At 36.5% G+C, this 26,258-nt stretch overlaps 1 protein-coding gene across 1 annotated transcript in view; it reads left to right on the forward strand.

Moving 5' to 3' along the window:
• Nucleotides 1-26,258, forward strand: part of LOC121431145 — a 111,120-nt gene that overhangs the window by 41,730 nt on the left and 43,132 nt on the right. Inside the window, exons 7-10 of the mRNA XM_041628652.1 lie at nt 14,559-14,620; nt 15,383-15,434; nt 21,333-21,671; nt 22,502-22,675. Of these exons, the coding sequence (XP_041484586.1) occupies nt 14,559-14,620; nt 15,383-15,434; nt 21,333-21,671; nt 22,502-22,675 (627 nt within the window). The remainder of the gene's footprint in view (nt 1-14,558; nt 14,621-15,382; nt 15,435-21,332; nt 21,672-22,501; nt 22,676-26,258) is intronic.

The following is a 26,258-nucleotide window of genomic DNA, read 5'->3' on the forward strand; positions in this document are numbered from 1 at the left end:
ATCAACATTATCACTGATATTATTATTCGTATTATCATGTCCATTAATATCACTTCAAAGTTCTAATTACCACCATCATCATCACTGTTATCATCATCATTCATTCATTATCTATTTCCAATCGTTCTCCAGTATCAATTTTATAGTTTATATAATCCCAGGTGAGGTGAATGGGTACCCGGTAGGAAGAAATTCCTCGAATGCTCGAGCGCGGCCCGATCAAGGTAGCCGTGCTAAAGCCGGGGTAATAATAGCAGGGCCCTCTGGGAGAACAGTTTTCGGAACTGAAGTGGCTACCCTGGGTAAATATGCCGCTATTATTATTATTATTATTATTAAAAAAAATGAAAGATAATGGTAATGATTATGGTGATGTTGGTAGTCATGAACATTAGATCCGTTTTGTGAGATAATTTATGCAATTTTACACGCTAATCGCTACTCGATGATGGTGAAAGAAATCTTTTAAATAGCATAACAGAAGTCGGGGCGGTAGTTACTGCATACACATACTTTAATACACTACATTATTACAAAAGATTACCCATCGGGCGTGCCAACGGTCTTTTGAAGTAGGTTTATCTATTGAAATTACGACAATAATCACGGCAGCGGATATGGGGAATTCAAGACTGTGAGCTTCTAGCTCTCCCATTGTTTTCTGTGGCGACCCGCTGAGCATGCTATTGTCAATGATTCTCTACTATACGGGTGACTGATCTTGCTTTTTCATGATCATAGGCCAGGGCGCGAGGGCAATGACTAAGAACAGTTCGATGAGTATCAATGCCAAGCAATCCTGAAAGGTCAATAATGTTCAATTCTCTTGATGGAGAAGCTTGTATCATGGCCCTATTTGCTTTTGCTTTTAGGCCAGTAAGTGTACTAACTAATATTAATAATAAATAATGACATTCCATCTATTTTAGAGCAATGACCTAATGCTAATATCACTCTACATATCTCCCTGCAGCTTACGGCCCCATAATTTATCTTCACCCATGAATTACCGAATTTTGAAGCTTAAATTATTGAACATAATGGCATCCTAGTATTGTAATGATGTAATCACTGCAAGTGCAATATAAATAAAAACATTAATTTAATTCTACTCACATTGATTTTACTTTAGAACAAACTCACCCCCTCTTCTACTTCTTCTGTTTCTCCGTCGTTATTCTTCTTTTCCACCTTATAATTCTTCTTGTTCTCATCCTTCACTCCCTTCTTCATCTACTCTTCTTACTCCTCCTTTTTTAAATCTTTTTTTCTTCTTCATATCCTTTGTCGTCTTTCATTATTCTTTTTTCTCCACCTCATCCTTTCCTTCTGCTTCTTTCTTTTCCTTTCTCCCCTTTTTCTACGTCTCCTCTCTTCTTGTTGTTCTTCTGCCCACCTGCCCTTCTTATACGTCTCCTACTGCTTTTCCTTCGTCTTTCTTCTTTTTCTTCTTGCGTCTCCCTTTTTTCTCTATCTTCCTTTTCCTCTCCGTATCCTTCCTCATCTCTCATTATTAATCTCATCCCTTTTTACTGCTCCTCCATTCTACATGTACGTCTGCTTCTCCTTGGTAATTCTTCTTCTCCTCCTTCTCCCACCCCATCGATTTATGATGATAAAATTATAATGAAATAATAGAAATGTTAACGAAGATAATACTTATAATAGAGAAATGAAGATGATTGCGATAGTAACAGCGGTGATGACGATATCGATATCTATGGGGGGATATAGACCATGTACAGCACAACTTATCAGGCGCAATTTCAAATATGATTACATGACGATTTCGATACGAAATATTCATCATAAATCTAGACCTAGTACATTAATATACACTTATCTTTTTAGAATAATGAAATCGCCGCTCAATATCGATAATTCTGATGATCACTAAAACAGAAAAGCATACGTGGGACAGTGTATTATAACATTGCCTCGAAAAATACCTGACATTTGATGGAATTCTGTGCTTATATCGCTCATTTCTCAGCACTTTTACGACTTTCTTTCACAGGGCTATTTGGCAAATATTTTTCATTTATACAAACACTTCGTTGGTAAATTTCATTGGATTCTGATCGAACAAATTTTCAGATCGTTACCACAGTTGGTATTTATCTTCAATTCCGAACATTACGTTTAATACGTTAAACCAATTAAATGAAGTTATACTTTAGTCTGTAATATGTTGTTTTTATGTTGTACTCTCATACCCCGAGAGGGGATCGATAGGGTGAATAAAATGTAAATCTAAATCAGGGGCGGATCCAGCCTCCGCCAATAGGGGAGGGGGTGATTTTTTTTCACCCATATTTTCCCCGATCGGCCGCCCAAGGTTGATATTTAATTATTTCTTTGAATTGGTTGTCCCAGTGGCGTAATGATTATTTAAGTTAATTAATAAGTCTTCGCATCATCTTATTCACTCGCCTTCCTCCTCTTATGTTTTCCTCTTCTTTTTTTTTCCTCTCTTTTTTCTTTCTTTCCCTTTTTTTTGCTCCGCCAATAGGGGGGGGGGGCTTTGTAAATGTAAATCCAACCAAGAATTGGATCTATACAACATAATGTCTAAAGGTCAGGGGAGGATCCATGACAGGGGGAAAAAGGTTCCGCTTTTAGGGGGGGGGCACTCTTCTGTTTTGGCTGCATTTTGCATTACAAATTCTAATTGTGCCTCTCATAATGAAAGGGGGCGCAAGGGCGGCCCCCCCTAAATCCCCCAGTGATAGAAGGGTGACAGGAAGTTTGAGGATGCTGATTCATTCATGGCATACTATTTTCGAAATAGACGACCACAATTTTGTAAATATCCAGTCCACGCGCATGCGTACTCTCATTCCGAAGACGCAAGTCATAAAATAATTTCACCCCCACTTGATCACGGTTTCTGCGAGGACACAACTCTGCTTTCTCATGAATATTGATTTCGATGTAGAGGCAGAAATCGGGAGAACCCCTCTCAAATTTCCGAGTTTTGTCCACTCTTTCAACTGTATTTCCTCCATTTTTTTCACCCTTCCTCTTATTCCATCCCAATATTATTTTCTTATTTCTCTCTGTTTCCCCTTCCTTTTCTCTCCCTTTGACCTCTTAGTTTCTTTTTCCTCTTTTCACAATCCCTTTGGTCCCGTTTCTTTAAAACATGGAGATAAAGAAAATTAAGAGACAATGTGTTATCCTGGGGAAATGGTTGCCCGTCAAAAATATGAAAAAACTATTTAAAACAGTTTCTAATAAATCTTTGTAAATCTTTTATATTTCTATGCCTAATAGCGCTAAGCTAGCTGTTCCGGTCATATTTATTTTATCATTCTATTTCCTTCTGTTTTTTTTTTTGGGGGGGGGGGGCGTTCTCAACACCTGCTTGAGATGCGAGTAATAATTAATATTCCAAGTCGACGTGAATTCTACGAATGGCTTGGGCCTACGAAACGAAAAAATGTGGAATCTTATTTTCCCACCTAAAACATGAATTGACTGTCTTCCAATTGCAAAAAAGAGGTTTTCATGGTTATTGCAGCAAATTCGAAAGATCAGTAACGATTTTTGACACATGCGTGATTTTTTTTTTTAAAGCTACCGTGGCTTTATGAATGCACCCGATAGATGCGAACCACAGTTCAGAACAGTGACCCGAACTCTCGATCCGACAGTCAATATGAACATGATGAAGGCACACATTTGTTTTGGTCGTAGAGGGAGCTATTTAGAATAGATTCTTCGGCCTTTCGACAGAAATTAAGACATGCAGGAAAGACGAACAAAAGAACGGTGGCATTAAAGGGCCTTTGATGGCGGCCGTTCCTTTGAAGACAAGGGAACGTTGGGCGGGAAAGCCGAAGCGAAAACCCGGATGCGGGAAGAACGATGAAGAACGGTGCATGGACTTTTGACAAGCTACCTTATGTCACCAATATAATTCACTACAGTGTCAACAGGGCTGAAATTAGAATTGTGTTAAATTTCGTTGGCGAGATGCTGGATGAGGTCCACATCTTTGATGTGCTAGTTCACTGTAATGTCCCTGTGATAATGCTTAGAGCATAGTCCTTACTCCAAACCCATTCAATTCAGCAATTAAGAAAAAAAAAATCTTCAAAACTATTAAGACCTCATCTTTTATTCCTGAGGAAAACATGAGTATTGACCTTAGTCTTTTTTCAGTCCAGATACATATAATTTAACCCTAAATCTCCCGGGGTATTTTGATTCTTGTCATTCCGGGGGGGGGGGGGCATTATGGACCCCCTTAAGATCTCAGCCGCAGATTGTGCGATCGCAACGAAAATTTGCATGATGGTAGAGAATGACATAATCTACGCAGTTGCATTGGTAAATTTCACTTGCTTCATATATTTTTATTTTGTATGAATAATTTTTGCTCTGATGCACTAAATATAAAGCTCCTAGAATGCTATTTTTTGGTGAAAATACTCTTTACAGCTTTCCTAACAATTGTGAATGAAAAAAATTCTGGTACCAAGACCGATTTCTTATTTATTTTATTGTTTTTTAAATTTGTTATGTATTTCTTTGTTTTTTTACTTTTTGTTTTTATTGTTTTTTTTCGATGGAAATCGTTCCAGACTTATTTCTAATCATAAAAAAGGCCAAATTAATTAAGTTTAATCAGTAAAGGTAGAAATAATGATACAATTATGAATTTTGGCTAAATACACAATTTGCATTGAATTTGTACATGAAATCACATTTATGAGCAATTTGGGGTTTGACATGCACTTACATAATGTTGCGTAATGTCGTAACCGCGTACCCGGGCGTCACCAATTTGGTCTCAACATTTGCGCGAGACTTGAAAGTAAAAAGTCAGTGAGCGGCAAGGTCCAAAAATTTTGCACAGCAGATACATGTATATCACCAAAATTGTCGAGGGGGGGGGCATTATGGCCCCCTGGGAGAATTAGGGTTATTCTTAAACAATGAAGAAAAAAATAACTTCTTTTATTTGGATTGTTGGTCTTATGATTTAAGTTGTATTTTTGTATCATTATTATTCAACTAGGTAAAGTGTTTAATTACTAGTTATGTAGGTGAAATTATTATGGGTAAGCTATTATTACTTTTAATTAAAATGAAGGGCACTAAATGTTCAATTTATAGCTGGTGAAAGAGCACCCAGTAACCATTAGAGTTTGGTGGTAATTGAATACTGGATGATACTTTTTTCGTATAATCCATATTACATGTATATACCAATATATTATATTGGCTCTAATGACATAGTCTTTGCTATAATTTTTTGAGGTTATTGAAGGTGTATTTATACTAAATGGCACGTTTAACTCTGTATCATTCAATAACTTATTTTGATGAATAGATTGACACAAAGATGGCTGTTAAACTCTCCCTATAATATCGCACTGCACAGCTTTACGGTTACACTTCGTAATTCCGAAGGTTCTTTATTCCGAAGGTTCGTATTTCCGAAACACGTAAATTGCCTATACCTCGATGTTCGTTAATCCGAAAACGAAAAAGGGTTCGTTAATCCGAACATTTGTGGCGTTATTCCGAAGGTTCGATAATCCGAAAACGAAATAAGGTTCGTTGTTCCGAAGGTTCGATAATCCGAAAACGAAATAAGGTTCGTTGTTCCGAAGGTTCGTTAATCCGAAAACGAAATAAGGTTCGTTGTTCCGAAGGTTCGTTAATCCGAAAACGAAATAAGGTTCGTTGTTCCGAAGGTTCGTTAATCCGAAAACAAAATAAGGTTCGTTTTTCCGAAGGTTCGTTAATCCGAAAACGAAATAAGGTTCGTTAATCCGAAAACGAAATAAGGTTCGTTAATCCGAAAACAAAATAAGGTTCGTTAATCCGAAAACAAAATAAGGTTCGTTAATCCGAAAAATGAAAACTGGGAAAGCAGAGGCAAGGGGGGGGGGCGGGGGACACTGTTGCCGTTCAATTGTTATGAGGATGGGAAGGCAAGGGCGGCCGAACGAATTTTCGTTTGGGGGTAAAGCCAAAAAATGAAACTCATACGTCAAAATGGACACTTTGGTGATATTTTCCCCTTAAGATTATCATCTGCTTGAAGTCATTGTGTTTGATAGTGATTAAGTAGAGAAAAACCTTTTTGAAGTGATTTCTTATTATGGCAAAACGTATATTTAGGCTTTATTTTTCGGGAGAGAGTGTAATGAGCGAGCGGCTTGGTAAAATAAATTCAAAGGTGAAGTTGTAAAACGTTTTGGGGGGTCAATTATTCTTAAAATGGCATAATTGCGAGGTGTTGCGAGCGTGAATCACAAGCTAAAACTTTAGGGTATTTCAATAAAAAATGAAAATAAGTTTTTAAAAATCCAAGCAGATTTCTGCTGTCATTAAAAAGATGTGCATCTAACTAAAAAATTAACACGAGCGCAAAACGCAGCTTAAACATACTGACCAGAAAAGGAACCTGTTAAAGAAAGCATTTAGTGACCTCTTTAGGATGCATATTTCACCAATCGAATGAGAGTGCGAAGCGCAAGCTGAAAATTTGCAATATTCCAGCCTGAAAACTTAACTTGTATACTTAAAAAGAGTATTTTATTTCGAAAAAACACGAAAAACGGCATATTTATTTTTGAAAAAGGAACTTTCCCATTTTGGAAAATATTCATTTCCCTGTTTTTTTTAATTTCATTTTGGGGGTGCAAGTGCCCCCTGCCTCCCTCCCGGCGGATCCAACTTTCGTCAAATAGGGGGGGGCAATATTTTTTTCAGCCACATTTTCCTCGATCGGCAGCTTAAAGTTGATTTTTGTTTGTTTCTTTGAAAGGGTAGTCCTAACAGTCAATAATTAGCTTTATACTTATAAAAAAAAAGTAAATATATGTAATAACATGATAAACCCTTTTTAAATAATGCGAGCGCGAGCTATATATTTTTTTTTAATATGATGGGCAATATGTTTGTGATCTTCAAAACGAAATGCCTATGTAACTAACTTTAGATAATAACTGCGAGCAAGGTCGCAAACAGAAATTTTAAATATATAAGCTCTGACCTGATCTAAAGGGGACATTTAAAGAATTTTTTGCAGTTAGCCATGAAGACGATGCGTGTTTCAACCAGTGGCGGCGGAATATATTTTCCTGGGGGGGGCAAAGCCAAAAAAGGGGACCAATAGGGGCAATTTGGTGCAAACGTATATTTTCACCATGAGATTATCATCTGTGTAAAGAGGTTGTGTGTTTTGTAGTAATTGAATTGAGCAAAAAATTAAGTGATCACTGATTGATGAATTATATATTCACGTTTCCTTTTCTGCGAGCGTAGCGAGCAAGCGGTTTGGTGGGGGGAAGAAATCAAATCTGAAGATGTAAAATTCGCCTTTTTGGTCAATTACTGTTAAAAGGGCATCCTTGTGAGATGTTGCGAGCGAATCACGTGCTCAAACTTTTGGAAATTTCATGTAGGCCTAGAATGATAATAATGATATAGATAGGGAAGCCACTTCAGTTCTGAAAACTGTTCTCCCAGCTATTATTTTTTTAACAAGAATGCTTAGAATGTCCAGTTTTCAGGTTGGAAATCGGAAAATTTTGGCTCACGTTTCTCGCTCGCATCAAGTATTGTTTATTGAGGAACTCATTCTATTCCTGGTTACAAAAAAATATAAAATGTCCAGTTTTCAGGTGGAATATCACAAATTTTAAGCTTGCGGTTCGCGCTCTCATTATTTAGTTCGTGAGATATATATTCTATTCATGAGTCACTAAATGCAGTCCTTAAAAGATTACTTAGGTCACTATATAAACAAATTACAGCTCGCCCTCGAGTTAATTCTTTAGAAAGATACACATCTTTCTCACGATTAAAAAAACTGCTCAGAATGTTTAAGTTCACGTCTTGTTACATGAAATGTCTATTAGTTTGAGCTTGCGATTCGCGCTTTCAACATCTCACAAGGATCATTATTATAGTATTATTTTTTATTACCAGCAGAAGCTGTTATTAAAAATGACATCCTCTCCAATACAAATCCTATTATCTAGAGGTTACTCGCACGCGACCAACACACTTGATCCCCTGCATCTTTAAACCATTTGCTTAGGCAGCAATTGCTCAGATAAAATCGAAATTAGCCTATGCTTGATCAGGGCGCCTATTCTTAATGAAATACATGCTTTTGGCCACAACACATGCATGTATCATCGATCGTCATTGCATAATATCGTGTAATCTTGTAATGACAACACCGTTTTTGTTACCAAAATGAATAATTTTTCATTTTCGGAAATACGAGCCTTATTTAATTTTCGGATTAACGAACCTTATTTCGTTTTCGGATTAACGAACCTTCGGAATTACGAACCTTATTTCGTTTTCGGATTAACGAACCTTATTTCGTTTTCGGATTAAAGAACCTTATTTCGTTTTCGGATTGACGAACCTTCGGAATTACGAACCTCATTTTGTTTTCGGATTAACGAACCTTCGGAATTACGAACCTTATTTCGTTTTCGGATTAACGAACCTTCGGAATTACGAACCTTATTTCGTTTTCGGATTGACGAACCTTCGGAATTACGAACCTTATTTCGTTTTCGGATTGACGAACCTTCGGAATTACGAACCTTCGGAAATACGAACCTTCGGAATAACCGAACCTTCGGAATTACGAAGCTTCGGAATTACGAATGTATGCGCAGCTTTACAATGTTGCCACATAAATCATTATCATGCATACATCATATCTCTCCCCCTTAGTTTTTTTTGTCTCACCTGCGAAGCAAGTGAGACTATAGGCGCCGCTTTTCCGACGGCGACGGCGGCGGCAGCGTCAACATCAAATCTTAACCTGAGGTTAAGTTTTTGAAATGACATCATAACTTAGAAAGTATATGGACCTAGTTAATAAAACTTGGCCATAAGGTTAATCAAGTATTACTGAACATCCTATTAGAGTTTCATGTCACATGACCAAGGTCAAAGGTCATTTAGGGTCAATGAACTTAGACCATGTTGGAGGAATCAACATCGCAATCTTAACCTGAGGTTAAGTTTTTGAAATGTCATCATAACTTAGAAAATATATGGACCTAGTTCATGAAACTTGGACATAAGGTTAATCAAGTATCAATGAACATCCTGCATGAGTTTCACGTCACATGACCAAGGTCAAAGGTCATTTAGGGTCAATGAACTTTGGACGAATTGGGGATATCTGTTGAATTCCCATCATAACTTTGAAAGTTTATGGATCTGATTCATGAAACTTGGACATAATAGTAATCAAGCATCACTGAACATTTTGTGCAAGTTTCAGGTCACATGATCAAGGTCAAAGGTCATTTAGGGTCAATGAACTTTGGCCGAATTGGGGATATCTGTTGAATTCCCATCATAACTTTGAAAGTTTATGGATCTGATTCATGAAACTTGGACATAATAGTAATCAAGCATCACTGAACATTTTGTGCAAGTTTCAGGTCTCATGATTAAGGTCAAAGGTCATTTAGGGTCAATGAACTTTGGCCGAATCGGGGATATCTGTTGAATTACCATCATAACTTTGAAAGTTTATTGGTCTAGTTCGTTAAACTTGGACATTAGAGTAATCAAGTATCACTGAACATCCTGTGCGTGTTTCAGGTCACATGTCCAAGGTCAAAGGTCAATGAACTTTAGCCGAATTGGGTGTATCTGTTGAATTACCATCATAACTTTGAAAGTTTATGGATCTGATTCATGAAACTTGTACATAAGAGTAATCAAGTATCACTGAACATCCTGTTCGAGTTTCAGGTCACATGATCAAGGTCAAAGGTCATGTAAGGTCAATGAACTTTGGCCATGTTGGGGTTTTTTGTTGAATAACCATCATATCTCTGTAAGTTTATTGGTCTAGTTCATAAAAAGAGGACATAAGAGTAACCATGTATCACTGAACATCTTGTGCGAGTCAGAGTAGTATGCAAAGTCAGCACTGCTGCTATATTGAACCGCGTGATGCAGGTGAGACGGCCAGAGGCATTCCACTTGTTTATTCACTTAAGAACATTTTGAATTTGTTTTTTTCCAAAATTCTCTTTGGTACAATTTTTTTATTTCCTAAATTACTTCTCAAAGAAAATTTACTGTTCTATTATTGTATTTCTGTTAAAATGACTTGTTCAATCAGACATGAAATATTTTGTTTCATTTCTCCTATTAAAATACTACCATACTTCAAAGAATTTTTAAATCACATTTTTTGATGAGCAGATTCATAGTGTTGAATCTTCAAACATTTATAGAGAACATGATAATCGTAAGTAATCAGAGTCCATTATATGTTATTCAGTCCATGGTCAAGTACAGTTACAGTTCAATATCCGTAGTAATCGGGTTTCTTAACATTCCACTTCAGATAGTCTTTTCGTTCTGACACGCGGCTGCTTCTTCGTTACTTTCGCTTCGATGTTATCTTTGAGCGGATTACTTTCCTGCGAGTACGAAATCGCCGTTGATTTTGTAATGTTTGTGTGACAGCATTTACATTTATTTACAAATTTATAATTAAAAAATATCAGTTTACTTACAAACACACCAGATTACTTTCATTTCTCACTTCTCTTTGATGCCTGTCTGTACTGTTGAATGTAACACAACGAACTCTGTCGATGGTTTTCAAGACCAAGTTGTTCGTTTGTGGTAAAAATCTCCCCAAAACGCAAAAAGTCAAAGACAAGCCGTTATTTATCCCCAAAAAATCACACAAAGAATAATGGTTTATGAACAAAGTGGCTTATAGATAGTCACTGACATCATCAAATCATGCCTAATATAATGCTTTAAAAAATTAAAGAAATATTATTTGGGCTAATTTATTTATAAATCGCCAAATAATCACACTACACCGCTTATAATTGCCGACAAATGTCATTAACAAGCCCAATTCGCAACTAGTAATTTCCTTATGAAAGCTTTTGGAGTGTTCGGATTATCTTCTTTAATTTCAATTTTATTTGTAATATTTTTTTTAAAAATCTGCATGCCAATGTTTCCTCTAACAGCATACAGCTGTACTTCCCTGCCGTATCACCGGGCATGGTTGAAGTCAGTGTCCCGATGCCATGGTTGCTTTTTCCGCGAATATTTATTTGCAAGTAGCATAGAGATGTACAGGTGCCAGCGAGTGGGGACCTAAACCACAAAATCGCCGTCGATTTTGTAATGTTTGTGCGACAGCGTGACCATAATGATTATATTTAAAAATTTGTAATGATAAAAAAGAAATAATTTTACTTACAAACACACAAGATTACTTTCATGTCTCACTTCTCTTTGATGGTTGCGAAAACCCAAAACTAGTTTGCATGCATGCATGCGTGAGGGACTGCACGGTTATTTGCCCAGTAAGTATGGACAAGACAAGACATGCCTGTCTGTACTGTCGAATAGGGAACTTTAGTTGGGGTGAATGTAGCCGAGAACGGATTGGTGTGCACAACAAAAAAGGTCACTACACATCTCACGCATGTGCATACCTGCTCGTTAATGTTTTTTTGCTACATCTGAAGTCCCTGGTTTATAAGAATAATGGTTTATAAAAAGTCAAAGGCTTATACATGTAAGTCGCTTATACAAACCACTGACGTCATCAAATCACGCCCATTTTTTTTTAGGCTTTTTTTTTAGGCTTTGAAGAAATATTATTTAGGCTAGAACTCGCCAAATAATCGGAATCGGGGAAAGTGGCTTAGGTCATCAAGCCAAATCGCAACCTGATATTTCCTTATGAAAGCTTTTGGAGTGTTCCGATAGAGTTTTCGACGAGTGGGGGCGCCTTCAGCATTCCGGGAACTTTGCGTCAAGGTCAAAGATCATTTAGGGTCGATGAACTTAGACCATGTTGGGGGAATCAACATCAAATTCTTAACCTAAGGTTAAGTTTTTGAAATGTCATCATAACTTAGAAAATATATGGACCTAGTTCATGAAACGTGAACATAAGGTTAATCAAGTATCACTGAACATCCTGAAGTTTCACATCACATGACCAAGGTCAAATGTTATTTAGGGTCAATGACCTTTGGTCGAATTGGGGGTATCAGTTGAATTACCATTGTAACTTTGAATGTTTATGGATCTGATTCATGAAACTTGGACATAAGGGTAATCAAGTATCGCTTACAAGTATTAGGTCACATGATAAAGGTCAAATGTCATTTAGGGTCAATGAACATAGTATTGTATCACTATATTAATGGTGTTTTTTGTGAATTTTTTTTAAGTCAGCACTGCTGTTATATTGAATCACGTAATTTGAGGTGAGACTGCCAGAGGTGCTCCTCTTGTTCATTCCCAAAGGTTTGCAGGTCTGCCTAGTGTAATGCGACATGTGTGTTGTTGATGATGATGGGGTCAAAGATAATATACGGGTCAGAAGGTCAAGTGGTACGAGATCGTGTCCATTTTTTGAGGTTTTTGTTGAACTTGCTCTCATTTCTTTATATCTGCATCAATTTTGATAAAACTTGGTTGATCCTTGGGCAATATCACATATGAATTCATGAGGATGATAATGTCAAAGGTAATCTAGGGGTCAAAAGATAATATTGCTTATTTGATTCAATGTGAAATCAGGCAAGACTTGTGGTTTGCGAATCACCTTGATTATTTGGCCCTGCGAAATAGCAGGGTAAGCTGAGCAATTGTGGTGCTAAGAGTGATAGTACCGGGTTGAGATCGCTAGTGTAAAAAGAAAGCAGGCCAAACCAAAGATAGTGCTCGATTTGTGCTCTAGGGGCAATGGAGCCAGCGCTGTTGTCTTATCAGAGGTACATGTACATGTAAGGACTTATGAATGGCTACCACTAGTAGGGATTACTGAATTATTAACATACCTTGTTGTTGGCGTAAATTTTTACCTATAAAACTTGTTTGCCCCTCTCCTTCCAATTTCTTGAAGTCAGTAAAATGGAAGATAGACTGTTACTGGTCATATGGCGATGTGTGGTTTCATCAGGTAAAGGTATTAATGAGAGCATGGGCAAGTAAAAGATTGGTCAGGGTTAAACTTATCCTTTTGATCTCACAAGTTTTCTCTAAATTTGACTTGAAAGAGTTTATGGAAGTGCTCTTCACTACTTGATTTGGCAAATTATTCCACTCAGATACTACTCAATGTGAGAAAGAATTTTTCGAGTTTTTGCTCTGGGTTTCTCTATTTTACATATATGTCCTCTAGTTCTGGAGTCTTCTTTGAATTTGAAGAATTTTGAAGTCTCAAGATCGTCAGTCCTTTGAATTATCTGGAACGCTTGGATAAGATCTGCTCTGAGATATATGTACGCAAGCATTTCTTTAGCCAGGGTTAAGCAGAAAATTTGATGTATGTGAAAAATAAAAAATATAGTACAGCGTTTGAGATAAACCTCTCAAAAAAGTTTGAAAATCTGTGTTTGGCCATTAATTTCTCCCTACTCCCAATTTTATTAAAGCAGTGCATATTTTACATCTTTCAAAAGATAATTTAATTTTCTTTGAAATGATACCATGCTATTTATGATCGTGTCATCACGAAAAGAGCAGGATTCAAATGTGTTGGATGAGGTCTGAATTGAAAAGCTGCAAAATGAGCAAAAAGGATTTGGAAATCTGAGTTTGACCATTCCTTTCTCCCAACTCCCAATTTTACACAATGCATATTTGATATCATTCAAAAGATCATTTATTTCTCTTTAAGATGACACCATGCTTGTTATGATCATGCAATCACAAAAAGAGCAGGATTCAAAAGTGTTGGATGAGGTCTGCATTGAAAAGCTGCAAAACGAGCAGAAATAGTCATGAAGGGTCAATACAGAACATGGTTCTTTTGCTTTGTCAGTAGAGATGAAAATCCATTCAAACCAAGCCCCCGCTTCTGTGGTGATGGTTCTGTGAGATAACATGGTTTGAAATACCCATTCATGTTTGTTTGCTATGTTTTTGCTTGTGCAGAGGTGGGTTTGATGCCATGTTAATGTTGATGTTAAGGTGCATGCAAATAATTCAAAGAAATTACTGAGAAACTTACTCATCACCACAGAAAAAAAGAACAGTGACTTTCGATATTGCGTCATTTTGCAACTTTTGAATTTTGACCTTGCCCCACATTTCAAGGCACTGCATCTCCATGTGAATGATAATTATATAGGGTATCAATTTAAAGAATATTAAATGATTTACTAAAACCGATAAGGAATTATCGGTCAAAGTAAAAACAAAACTGCTGAGAAACTCATCACCACGGAAAAAATAACAATTTTGTGTCATTTTGCAGCTTTTGAATTTTTACCTTGCCCTACATTTCAAGGTACTGCACCTCCATGTGAACCATAATCATTTCATATAGGGTATCATCGTAAAGAGAATTAAATGAGAATCTATTCATTGATATTAATTAAACGTTGATATTTACTAAAACCGAAGAGGGATTATCAATCAAAGTCAGATTTTCAAACTTTTTTTGAGGAGTTTAGTATGGGGTTAAGAAAATTGATTACTAAAAGGCATGTACATATAAGACTAGATTCGTTATATGAAGGTAATGCTGTATTTTCATCTAACTTTTTCAGATTGTGTCTTCCTGAAACAATGGAAGTTTTCAATGCCAGTGAAGAACATCAAGGGAAATATAGTGAGTAAACAAATATTGAGAAATGAAAGATCACACATCCTATGTGAAGTATTAGCTTTCAATATGGATTGAATCATTTACAGTGTATGTCAAAGAAATACACATTTAGATTGTACGGGTTTGCGTAATGATGTGTAGGCTCAGTTGGTAGAGCATCCGCCCGCTTCACAACCGGGAGGTCAGGAATTCAGACCTAGGCCATTGAAAGACATTAAAAGAAGGGAGTTGAGGCTACCTTGTTTAACGTTCAACGATTTAAACATTAAAAGGACGGGGGGCCTTGATGGGGTTTGTAATATTGGTCTAAAAAAATTGTATGAAACTTGAAAGTAAAAAGTAAGCGAGTGACACAGTTAAAAAACTTTATGTATTGGACTTATCGCAACAAAATTTTTTTGCGATAATAGGGCAATTATGGGCTATATTATATATATATATTTTTTTTTTTTCATTTATGTTCATGAAAAAGTCTTCTTTAATATCTATGGGGGGTTTTAGTTGTAAACATGTATGGTGTGATAGCTACTAGATCTATTTGGGGTGAAATCAAGGGTTTAAGTTGTTAACAATATGGACGATGATCTGCCATGCCATTCACCCATGCATATCAACTTTAGGTTTTGTGACAAAAGCAAATGTAGAAAAATTGATGAAACTAAGGATAAGAAAATGAAATTTGGGACATTTCTTGTAGATTGATTAGGTTATCGTAAAACGATATTTTTTCCTAATATGTTTGTACTCTTTTAATTCCCTTTACAGATAATGATCATGTTTCTGTTGATTCTTGGAGCCAATGGAAAGGATTATGATGGTATTTTTGAATTTTTGTTTCTCCTTAAAAAAGTTCGGTAGAGACTAAAGGCCACCGCACAGCTTACGACCCGACCAGTCGCCGACTGGGTGAGGGGAGACGTGACGTCACAGCTCTTGTCAGCTTGAGCGTCGCAGACCGGTCAGAGACAAGTCGCAAGGAAAATCGGAAGGATTTGACATGTCGAAACCTGTCGAGGGACTGCCTTGCGATTCATCTCCCCTCACTCAGTCGCAAGCCAGTCGCCGACCAGTCAGGTCGTAAGGTGTGCGGTGGTCTTTAGTAATCACTTATCTTGTTACAAAAGTGTTTAAGTTTTTCTTCAACTTGCCCTCATTCCTTTATTTCTGCATCAATTTTTATCACACTCGGTTCAAGTGATTCTTAGCAGAGCTTTTTTGGCATATTGAACATTTTTGCAACCAAAATACGAAAGTACGTTTTCTCTTTAAAAAATAGGATTTTGTAAAACTAAAAAGTCAGGAAATATGGTTCATGGATTAATGTAATTTTAGGTAACTTTTTTTGTTTTCAATCATTTTGTCTCACCTGTATAGCAGAGTGAGACTATAGGCGCCGCTTTTCTGACGGCGGCGGCGGCGTCAACACCAAATCTTAACCGAATTAACCGAAGGTTAAGTTTTTGAAATGACAGCATAACTTAGAAAGTATATAGACCTAATTCATGAAACTTGGCCATAAGGTTAATCAAGTATTACTGAACATCCTGCCTGAGTTTTATGTCACATGACCAAGGTCAAAGGTAATTTAGGGTCAATGAACTTAGACCATGGTGGGGAATTAACATCAAAATCTTAACCGAAGGTTAAGTTATGTCATCATAACTTAGAAAATATATGGACCTAGTTCATGAAACTTGGACATAAGGTGAATCAAGTATCACTGAACATCCTGCATGAGTTTCACATCATATGACCAAGGTCAAAGGTTATTTAGGGTCAATGAACTTTGGCCGAATTGGGGGTATTTGTTGAATTACCATCATAACTTTGATAGTTTGTTGGTCTAGTTCATAAAACTTGGACATAAGAGTAATCAAGTATCACTGAACATCCTGTGCGTATTTTAGGTCACATGACCATGGTCAAAGGTCGATGAACTTTGCCCATAATGGGGTTATATGTTGAATTACCATAACTTTGAAAGTTTATCTGACTCATGAAACTTGGACATAATAGTAATCAAGTATCACTAAACATCCTGTGCGAGTTTCAGGTCACATGATCAAGGTCAAAGGTCATGTAAAGTCAGTGAACTTTGGCCACGTTGGGGGTATGTGTTGAATTACCACCATATCTCTGTAAGTGTATTGGTCGAGTTCTTAAAACATGGAAATACGAGTAACCAAGTATCACTGAACATTTTGTGTGAATTATAGTAGTTTTCAAAGTCAGCACTGCTGCTATTTAGAATCGCGTGATGCAGATAAGACCGCCAGAGGCATTCCACTTTTTTTCTTTAGAAAATGTGATTTTTGTAAAAAAAAATTCTTTTACAAATTCGTAATTCATTAAAAAAAAATCATCTCTATATGTCTCAATTTCATAAGAATTACACTAGTATGGTTATTGGATTGATGTAATTTCAGGTAACTTTTTTTCAATAATTTTAGTCTCACATGCCAAGCAGAGTGAGACTATAGGCTTTTCTGATGGCAGTGGCATCAACACCAAATCTTAACCGAAGGTTAAGTTTTAGAAATGACAGGATTGACAGCATTACTTAATAGGTATATAGACCTAGTTCATGAAAGTTGGCCATAACGTTAATCTGGTGGGTGTTCCATAAAGCTATTTGTAAGTTAAGAGCAACTTTAAGAACAACTGGTGATACTTTCTTGTGCGCTAAACCATCGCCGATGAATATACCATTTACCACAAGAAAGTATCACCAGTCGTTCTTTAAGTCGCTTTAAGTTTGGGGTATCTGTTGAATTACAACCATTACTTTGAAAGTTTATGGATCTGATTCATGAATTTTGGACATAATAGTAATCAAAGTATTACTGAACATCCTGTGCAAGTTTCAGGTCACATGATCAAGGTCAAAGGTCATTTTGGGTCAATGAACTTTGGCCAAATTAGGGGTGTTTGTTGAATTACCATCATAACTTTGAAAGTTTATGGATCTGATTCATGAATCTTGGACATAACAGTAACAAAATATCACTGAATATCCTGTGGGAGTTGCAAGTCACATGAGCAGGGTCAAAGGTCATTTATGGTCAATGAACTTTGGCCAAGTTGGGGGTATTTTATTAAATTACCATCATAACTTTGAATGTTTAATGTCTGGTACATAAATCTTGGACATTAGAGTAATAAAGTATCACTGAACATCCTGTGCGAATTTCAGGTCACATGACCAAGGTCAAATGATAATGAACTTTGGCCATGTTGGGGTTATTTGTTGAATTACATCATAAAGTTTATGGATCTGATTCATGAAACTTGGACACATGTGTAATCAAGTACATGTATCACTGAACATCCTGTGTGAAATTCAGGTCACGTAACCAAGGTCAAAGGTCATTAAGGTCAATTAGCTTTGGCTAAGTAAGGGGTATTTGTGGAATTACCATCATAAATTTAAAGGTTTATGGATTTGATTCAAATAACTTGGGCAGAAGAGTAATCAAGTATCACTGAACATCTACATGTATGCGAGATTCAAGTCACATGACCAAGGTCAAAGGTCATTTAAGGTCATTGAGCTTCGGCCAAATAATGGATTTTTGTTGAATTACCATCATACATGTACCTTAAAGATTATGGATCTGATTCATAAAACTTGGACATAATAGTAATCAGGTATCGCTGAACATCCTGTGAGAGTTTCAGGTCACATGACCAAGATCAAAGGTCATTAAGGTCAAATAACTTTTGCCATATTGGAGGTAATTATTAAATTGCTGTCATAATTTTGAAAGTTTATGGAAAAATTATGAATTGTGGACATAAGGGTAACGAAGTATCACTGACAAGTATTAGGTCAAATGTAATTTAGTGTCAATGAAGGTAGTATTGTATCATTATATGAATGGGTTTTTTTTTTGTTTTGTGAATAATTATTATAGTACTTAGTTTTCAAAGTCAGCACTACTGCTACTTTTAATCACGTAATTTTAGGTGAGACTGCCAGAGGTGCTCCTCTTGTTCATTCCCAAAGGTTTGCAGGTCTGCCTAGTGTAATGCAATATGTGTGTTGTTGAGGATGATGGTGTCAAAGATAATATACGGGTCAGAAGGTCAAGTGGTACGAGATCGTGTCCATTTTTTGAAGTTTTTGTTGAACTTGCTCTCATTTCTTTATATCTGCATCAATTTTGATAAAACTTGGTTGATCCTTGGGCAATATCACATATGAATTCATGAGGATGATAATGTCAAAGGTAATCTAGGGTTCAAAAGATAATATTGCTTATTTTATTTAATGTCAAATCAGGCGAGACTTGTGGTTTGCGAATCACCATATTAATCTTCGAGTCTTAGTTTGACACTGAAAAGGAATCAGTTTTTTTTTTTCAAGTAGTCTGTGACATGATTCATATATGGTTAACAATCAAATTACTTTTTGTTGATGCTGCTTTGAATCAGTGAAAGATACTCTGTATATACTGTTCATGATGGTCATGATATTTTTTTTCAAATAGTATTGATATTTATATTGAGATACGTAGTGGCCAGACCTGCCAACCAGTTTGTTTTTGGCGTATTTAGTACTTTTTTGCAACCAAAATACTTCAGTACGTTTTTTCTTTAAAAAATATGTTTACAAAATCGTAATTTATTAAGAAAAATCATCTCTATATGTCTCTATTACTTACACAATTATGGTTATTAGACCAATGTAATTTCAGGTAACTTTCTTTTTCAATCATTTTGTTAAAACCAGGGTGAGATATAATAATAATACCAACACGCTTATATAGCGCATATCACTGCCAAATGCGTCCCTATGCGCTTCATTGGATATTATTACCCTGGCTTTAGCCCCACAGCCTTTTACAGCGCGGTGGCATTTCAAGGAATAAATTCCTGCCAGGTACCCACTTACCTCACCTGGGTCGAGTGCAGCACAACCTGGACGAATTTCTTGCTGAAGGAAATTACGCCATGGCTGGGATTCGAACCCACGACCCTCTGTTTCAAAGTCCGAAGACTAATCCACTGGGCCACAACGCTCCACGCGTGTAGGCCATATAGGCCTACACATGTTTAAATTCTTTTTTTTTTTCATGTGCAAGAGCAGTTCGCATTTTATCTTGCATGCAGCTTGACCGCCGCAATGAGCGAGTGCGCCACACATTTTATTATGAAATACACTTTTTCATTCCCAGAGGTTGGCAGGTCTGAGTGGCCCGTTTTCTGAAGTCAGGTTTAACTACATGTAAGACCACAGTCTAACTCTGCTGAAATTATGCAGAGCCCAAAATTCTGTTTTTTATTATAATATACATGTAACTTAAGGCCACTGCACACCTTATGACTGTTTAAAGGACAAGTCCACCCCAACAAAAATTAGATTTGAATAAAAAGAGAAAAATTCAACAAGCATAACACTAGAAATTTCATCAAAATCGGATGTAAAATAAGAAAGTTATGACATTTTAAAGTTTCGCTTTATTTCACAAAACAGTGATATGTATGTCTCAGTCGGTATGCAAATGAGGGAACTAATGTCATCACTCACTATTTCTTTTGTATTTTATTATATGAAATATGAAATACTTTGATTTTCTCGTCATCGTCATTGTCATGTAAAATGAAGTTTCATTCCTCCCTGAACACGTGGAATTCCTTTATTGTAATATTTTGTACTTCAGGCAAGGGGGTCCTAATCATCAAATTCGTAAAAATTGCAATATTGTATAATTCAAACAATAAAAAACAAAAGAAATAGTGAGTGAGTGACATCATCGACTCTCTCATTTTTATGTAATAGGATCGTTCATATAACTATTTTGTTAAAAACAAGCGAAACTTTGAAATGTCATAACTTCTTTTACATTCGATTTTGATGAAATTTTCAGCATTGTGCTTGTCTTATTTTTCTCAATTGATCCAAATCAACATTTTTCTGGGGTGGACTTGACCTTTAATAGCAATCCAGTTTTGGAACAAATCACATTCTGCTCATCTTCTGAAAATGTGAATGGAACATATCATTTTATTTGAGCTTAAAATGAATTTGAAAGAAATTACAAAGAATACTAATATAACCATTATGAAAGATTACCAGGTTTTATTTTTTAGTAAAGGCCAAATTAGTTTCAAATCGTAGCCAATCCTATGACTGCTATGATGTCATTAAGACTAGATATTAAATTCACATTTATTCTTAAAAGGATAATAGCATTGTCACAGATTTGAACATAGGTTTTCTTGCGATGATTTAAGAACATTACACAGTAAGACATTCCATGTTTCAATAAAAGCATCAAATTCTACTACGTTTTATTCCAAAATTGGGTCACAGACCAATCGTAATGTGTGTGGTCACCTTTATGTTTACTATTTTGTTTCCTTTTGCTTTCATAGTGAAGGAAAACACATCAGCTATCATTTCTAGACAGTTATGAACAGCTTGGGTGTCATATGAGTTAATAAATTGAATATGTACTGTTAGGGATTTGTGCCCTAATTGGTTATCCATAGCTAAACCTCAACTTTAAGCATGGGTGTGATTTTAATCTGAGTTCAGAATACGGGCCACTAAGTTCTGCTACTTGTCTATTTGTACAGGTCAGTATTACTGCCATTTTATCTGCTAATACTGTACTCAAACTCTCAAAGGCAAACTAGCAATATGAGATAGATTTACAAGGTACAAATTGCAAAATAAATCTAATGTTATATTTTAACATGTATTTTGCAGTGAGAAACATGAAGAACTCTTTGGTATCCCCCAAAGAAGTACTCCAGATATCGGATAATGTAGTCCCGCCAGATTTCTCGTATACCTATGTGTATTTCAACATGGGGAATACTGCATTTGTATGCTCCAAGGAGTTTGCAGAAAGAAATGCGTCCTGCAGAATCCGACCCTATACATCAACCAGTTGCCAAGGATGGCAAGGCGTTAGTAATGGAAGCACTTGGTATCTGGCCTTTAATGAAAGCAAGATGCCAGACTTTAGTAAGCTTCTGTACTGCATATACCAAGCGGTGCCAGAAGAATTGACGCTCTACCAAGGATCCATCTCTAGGACACCAGGTGATTGTTATTACATTTCTACAACTATTGCTCCTACAGTCAAAATTCCCTTGTGGCAGCCGTATGGCAAGTCGAAAACAGCTGTTTTATTCATTTTATTCAAATCGCCTCTATGTACATGTAGCTGGTACAAAAGATGTGGAAACGGCTGTTTGCCGTAGAGCAAACATGACCGAGGTATTTCAGAATGCAAAGTATTGGCTATATCTGCTCTTGTACAGATCACTTTGGAAGAGGTTGAACTCAGTTTGTTCTCGGTTGACGTGCAGACTTCGTAAGACATCAGGGAGGTGTTTTATCAAAGTTGTCAGCTTCCTATGGTAAGTGTCAAAGGAAGTCAACTTGTCAGTGCTGACAACTTTCATGAAATACTCCCCAGATCGTCCATGTTGAGTTCAGGGCCCTGTTTTACATAGAGTTGCGATTATGGATTGCCAGCAAAGTCAACATAAAGTGCATGTTTGTTCAAAAGAAAATTCTAGATATGAATGTATAACCATTAATTCATTGATTTATTGATGATTTGGTGTGTTCTCCTTTCTTTAAAAAGAATATTTTGCTAATTTCCTGTAGAAAAAATTATGACACTGATGGATTTCCATCGAGATACGATTGATAGGATCAGTCGTAACTCTTTGTAAGACGGGACCCAGGTTGGCTGGAAGAATTTGTCAGATGTACACATATATACAAGAGTTTCGGTTTTCCGATTACGGTAGTTCCAGGGGTAAGCTAAGCTTAGTTCCATACAGGTCATTATTGATGCAATATGATATATTGTTACTCTGTTGCCTTGGCAACTTCTAACACTCCTTTCTTTGATTCATCAGTTGATGGTGGCTGGGGCAATTGGAGCAGCTTGGGCATCTGCAGCGCCACTTGTGGTGGTGGGAGGCAGTACTGGCACCGCAAATGCAACAGCCCCATTCCAAAGTACGGTGGATTGGACTGCTCTGGGGAAAGCCTGAAAGAACAGAGCTGCAACAACAACAGCAAATGTCCTAGTGAGTGTTAAGTTGTGATTGATCCAAGAAAAACAAGAATTTTAATTCATCATGAGGACGAATTAGGTGATCTGTCTCTGATTCTCATCACGAATACAATCACCATGTTAATTGAGATCAATATGATCATCATGATGAAAACTGAACTTTTATTACGAAAAGGAACATCTTGAATACTCTTGAAAGCAGGGAAATGAAAAGTTTTGTGAAATAGTTGGTGACTTTTTAAACTATTTTATTGTGCAATATTTTAACTTATATACCTTGTAATGGGGCAGTTCCACTGTTACGGAGTGACATTCAGAAGCAACATTTTTGCATTCAAGCAAAGATATCACCCATATTTGAATTGTTATTTGCAAATCAATGGTACCCAACAGTAGTTGATGAAACCCACTTTTCAAAACAATAAAATTTATTGTTTTGATCCACTGAATTAATGAGATCATGGTTACGGAGTGACGCAAAATGGACATGCATATTTGAGGAGAAAACATATTGCTCAAACTCTGTGAATCGTGAATTGCTATCATAATTTTCATTTATTGATTGGATTCTATGTTGTTCTGGCTTTAATATGCTGCATTACATTGAAAAATTGGTGAATTATTTCATTAATTACGACTTAATACGTAAACCCATTCCTGGTTACGAAGTGACATGTGAAATATCCACTCATAAAACAACATAAAATGAACTTATATTTCAAAATTTTTGTTTGATATGATGTAAAATGATGACCTTCAAATTATCCAAAAGAAAGTTTCTCAAAACAAGCAATAGTTTTCTGTTATTATTTTATTCGGCATTTCAACAAAAAAAGTTTACAATCAATTTACAGGAGAATATACAATTACAAAGTGAAAAGGGATGTTTGCAGAACAAGTCCAGGTTGCCTGGAAAAGGAAAAAGTTAAATAAATAACTGTAGCCCGCAGGCTATCCTTCCCGACCTGGACTTGTATGTAAACACCCCAAGAATAAAAACATGTATATAGATTATTATATTAATACAAGCAATAATTCATATAGAAAAAGCATATTGAAATTGATATTTATTGTTAAATTGAAATTAAGTAAAAACAAAATATGTAGTCCCATGTGTAGAATTTCTTGTGTGGTTCCGATTCTCCTATAAGGAGATACATATATAAGAAAAAAATTGTGGCTAATTATGCTCCCCTTTTGTATTTAGGATATTCCATATGAGTTTTGATAGAAAAATTTGATCCAGATTTGAAATAGAGCCAATACAAATTTTTGGAAATTGTCCACTTTTGCTTGGAATTGCCCAATGGTCATAAAGGACCATTTGTGAAATGTTAAAAAGAAAAAAAAATTCTCATGTTCACCCTTGGGCTTGAACCCTGGACCCTGGAAATGCAAGTCTGATGCCTTATCAATTGAGCTCCACTATTTCCCATAAGCAAATTAAGAGGATTTACACATAAGCAAATTAAGAAGATCTCAAATTCTATTTTGCAAGAGAAATGCGGGAATGATTCCGGCATCTGATCGGAAAATGGAGACCACATGGCGATAGCTTAGAATCTCAGCTACAACATACTCCAAGCTCAAAGAAAACCGACAAAAAGAAATGGAGATATGGCTCGCGAAATAGAGGAAAGTGAAATTCAGTTTTGAGAAAAAGTCATTTCCCATAGACATTGCACACAAAATGAGCAAAAATTACATGCCTGTATACCTTACCAATTTCCAGGATGATCAGTTCCTTTAAATATAGCCATCAAATTAGAAAGAGTATGTCCTCAGCTACAACATATAAAAAAACTGAGCGAAAATTGACTAATATTTACGAAGTTAGAGTCAAATTTGCATAACTATGATGACGTCAGTAAGTAAGTAATGTACTAAAATGGAAATTTTGAGTTCGGAAGCAATTTTGATGACGTCATGATGAAATTAAGGGTCAAATGTGGCAAGCATATCTCACATCCATACTCTCTATTCGAATATGAAAAAAAAATTGGGGGTCAACGGACTTCCTGAAGAGCTATAATGAATTTTGTAGTCATGTTTTTGCACATATATTGTCTATGGTTAGTGCGCACACGCACGTCCTGTAAATTTTGATAAAGGCTAATTCCGTTATTACTTGTAGAAGGTTGATCAAGGTATCAAATTACTCAGAATTAAATCATCGATGCATTGATATGAAAAAATGGCGATCCTACAATCTATAGTGCCGTTACGCGCACGTAACCGTGCACATGCAAATTATTGAAATGCTTAAAATGACCTGGATTATACTCTATTTTGGTCAAAAAGTGATTTTGAGCATTTTAAAATTTTGACGTGCTAGTCGTGACCTTTACATGACTTTTGATGACATGGACAAGTTGACCCTTGACCTGAGGTTAATGTGATGTAAATATTGCTAATTTTTGTCTCGCCCACCAGAGGTGAAGAAGAGATCCAAATGTCGCATGACGAAAAACTTCCATTTGAGAACACTATACCCCAGTTCCCCTTCTCATCAGTTCTCTTCTCCAACCGTAACTGCCTCAAGCAAGCAATTTAAGTATCAAAACACCTGTTTCTTGACGTTGGTCTGAAGATAAAACAACAGCCCGGCATATACAGTCACAGCAGGGGGCCACACACGATGCATGCGCAGCGCTGAGTGCGGTCCCTGTAAGCATGCCATCATTATTTTCATTTGCTTTCCTTATTCCGAGGTCGATTTTCTTCGTTCAAAATTGAAAATGGACTAACATTAGGTTACTAAATACAATATGCCTTTGAAAACGTGATTAAATATGGAATACAATAATTTCATTCCGAAGGTCCTACTACAGGCACAGAAGTCTTACGTAATAGCGCAGCTTTTGTTTATCTTTTCGTCCTTTGCTCAACGCTCATTTTTGGCCTGTGGGGGTGAAATTGAGACAGCGAGGATTACCCCTGGATTACTTGGCCAAGCGCGGTTGAAAAGGGCTTGGAAATTATTTTTAAAAGATCCAAATGGAAAATGGGGTACAACACCGCAGTTTGCAATCTGAACTGCGGTCTTTTTTCAAAGGGAGGTTTGACGTAATCGTAATGGTCCGTCTGTCGTCCATCCATCACAAACCTAATGACACATAACTCCTAAACCATAAGTCGCTTTTCAACCAACCTTGGAGGGTAGATGGACTTGGGGGACCTGCATGTTATGCTGCAGTCGGAGATCACATGGTAAGGTCAAAGGTTATTTTCAGGTCAACGTTAAAGTTTACATGCAAGACTCTCTTATGACACCTAACTCTGCAACCGCAAGTCGCTTTTCAACCAAACTTTGATGGTAGATGGACTTGGGGGACCTGCATGTTATGCCGCAGTCATGGGTCACATGCTAAGGTCAAAGGTCATTTTCAGGTCAATGTTAAAGTTTACATGCAAGACTTATGATACCTAACTCTGCAACTGTAAGTCGCTTTTCAACCAAACTTGGATGGTAGATGTACTTAGGCGATTTGCATGTTATGCTGCAGTCGGAGATCACATGGAAAGGTCAAAGGTCATTTTTAGGTCAACATTAAAGTTTACGTACAAGGCTCTTAGGACAATTGTTATTCTCTCCC

Source organism: Lytechinus variegatus, chromosome 17 (genome assembly GCF_018143015.1).
Source record: "Lytechinus variegatus isolate NC3 chromosome 17, Lvar_3.0, whole genome shotgun sequence".
Taxonomy (NCBI): Eukaryota; Metazoa; Echinodermata; class Echinoidea; order Temnopleuroida; family Toxopneustidae; genus Lytechinus; species Lytechinus variegatus.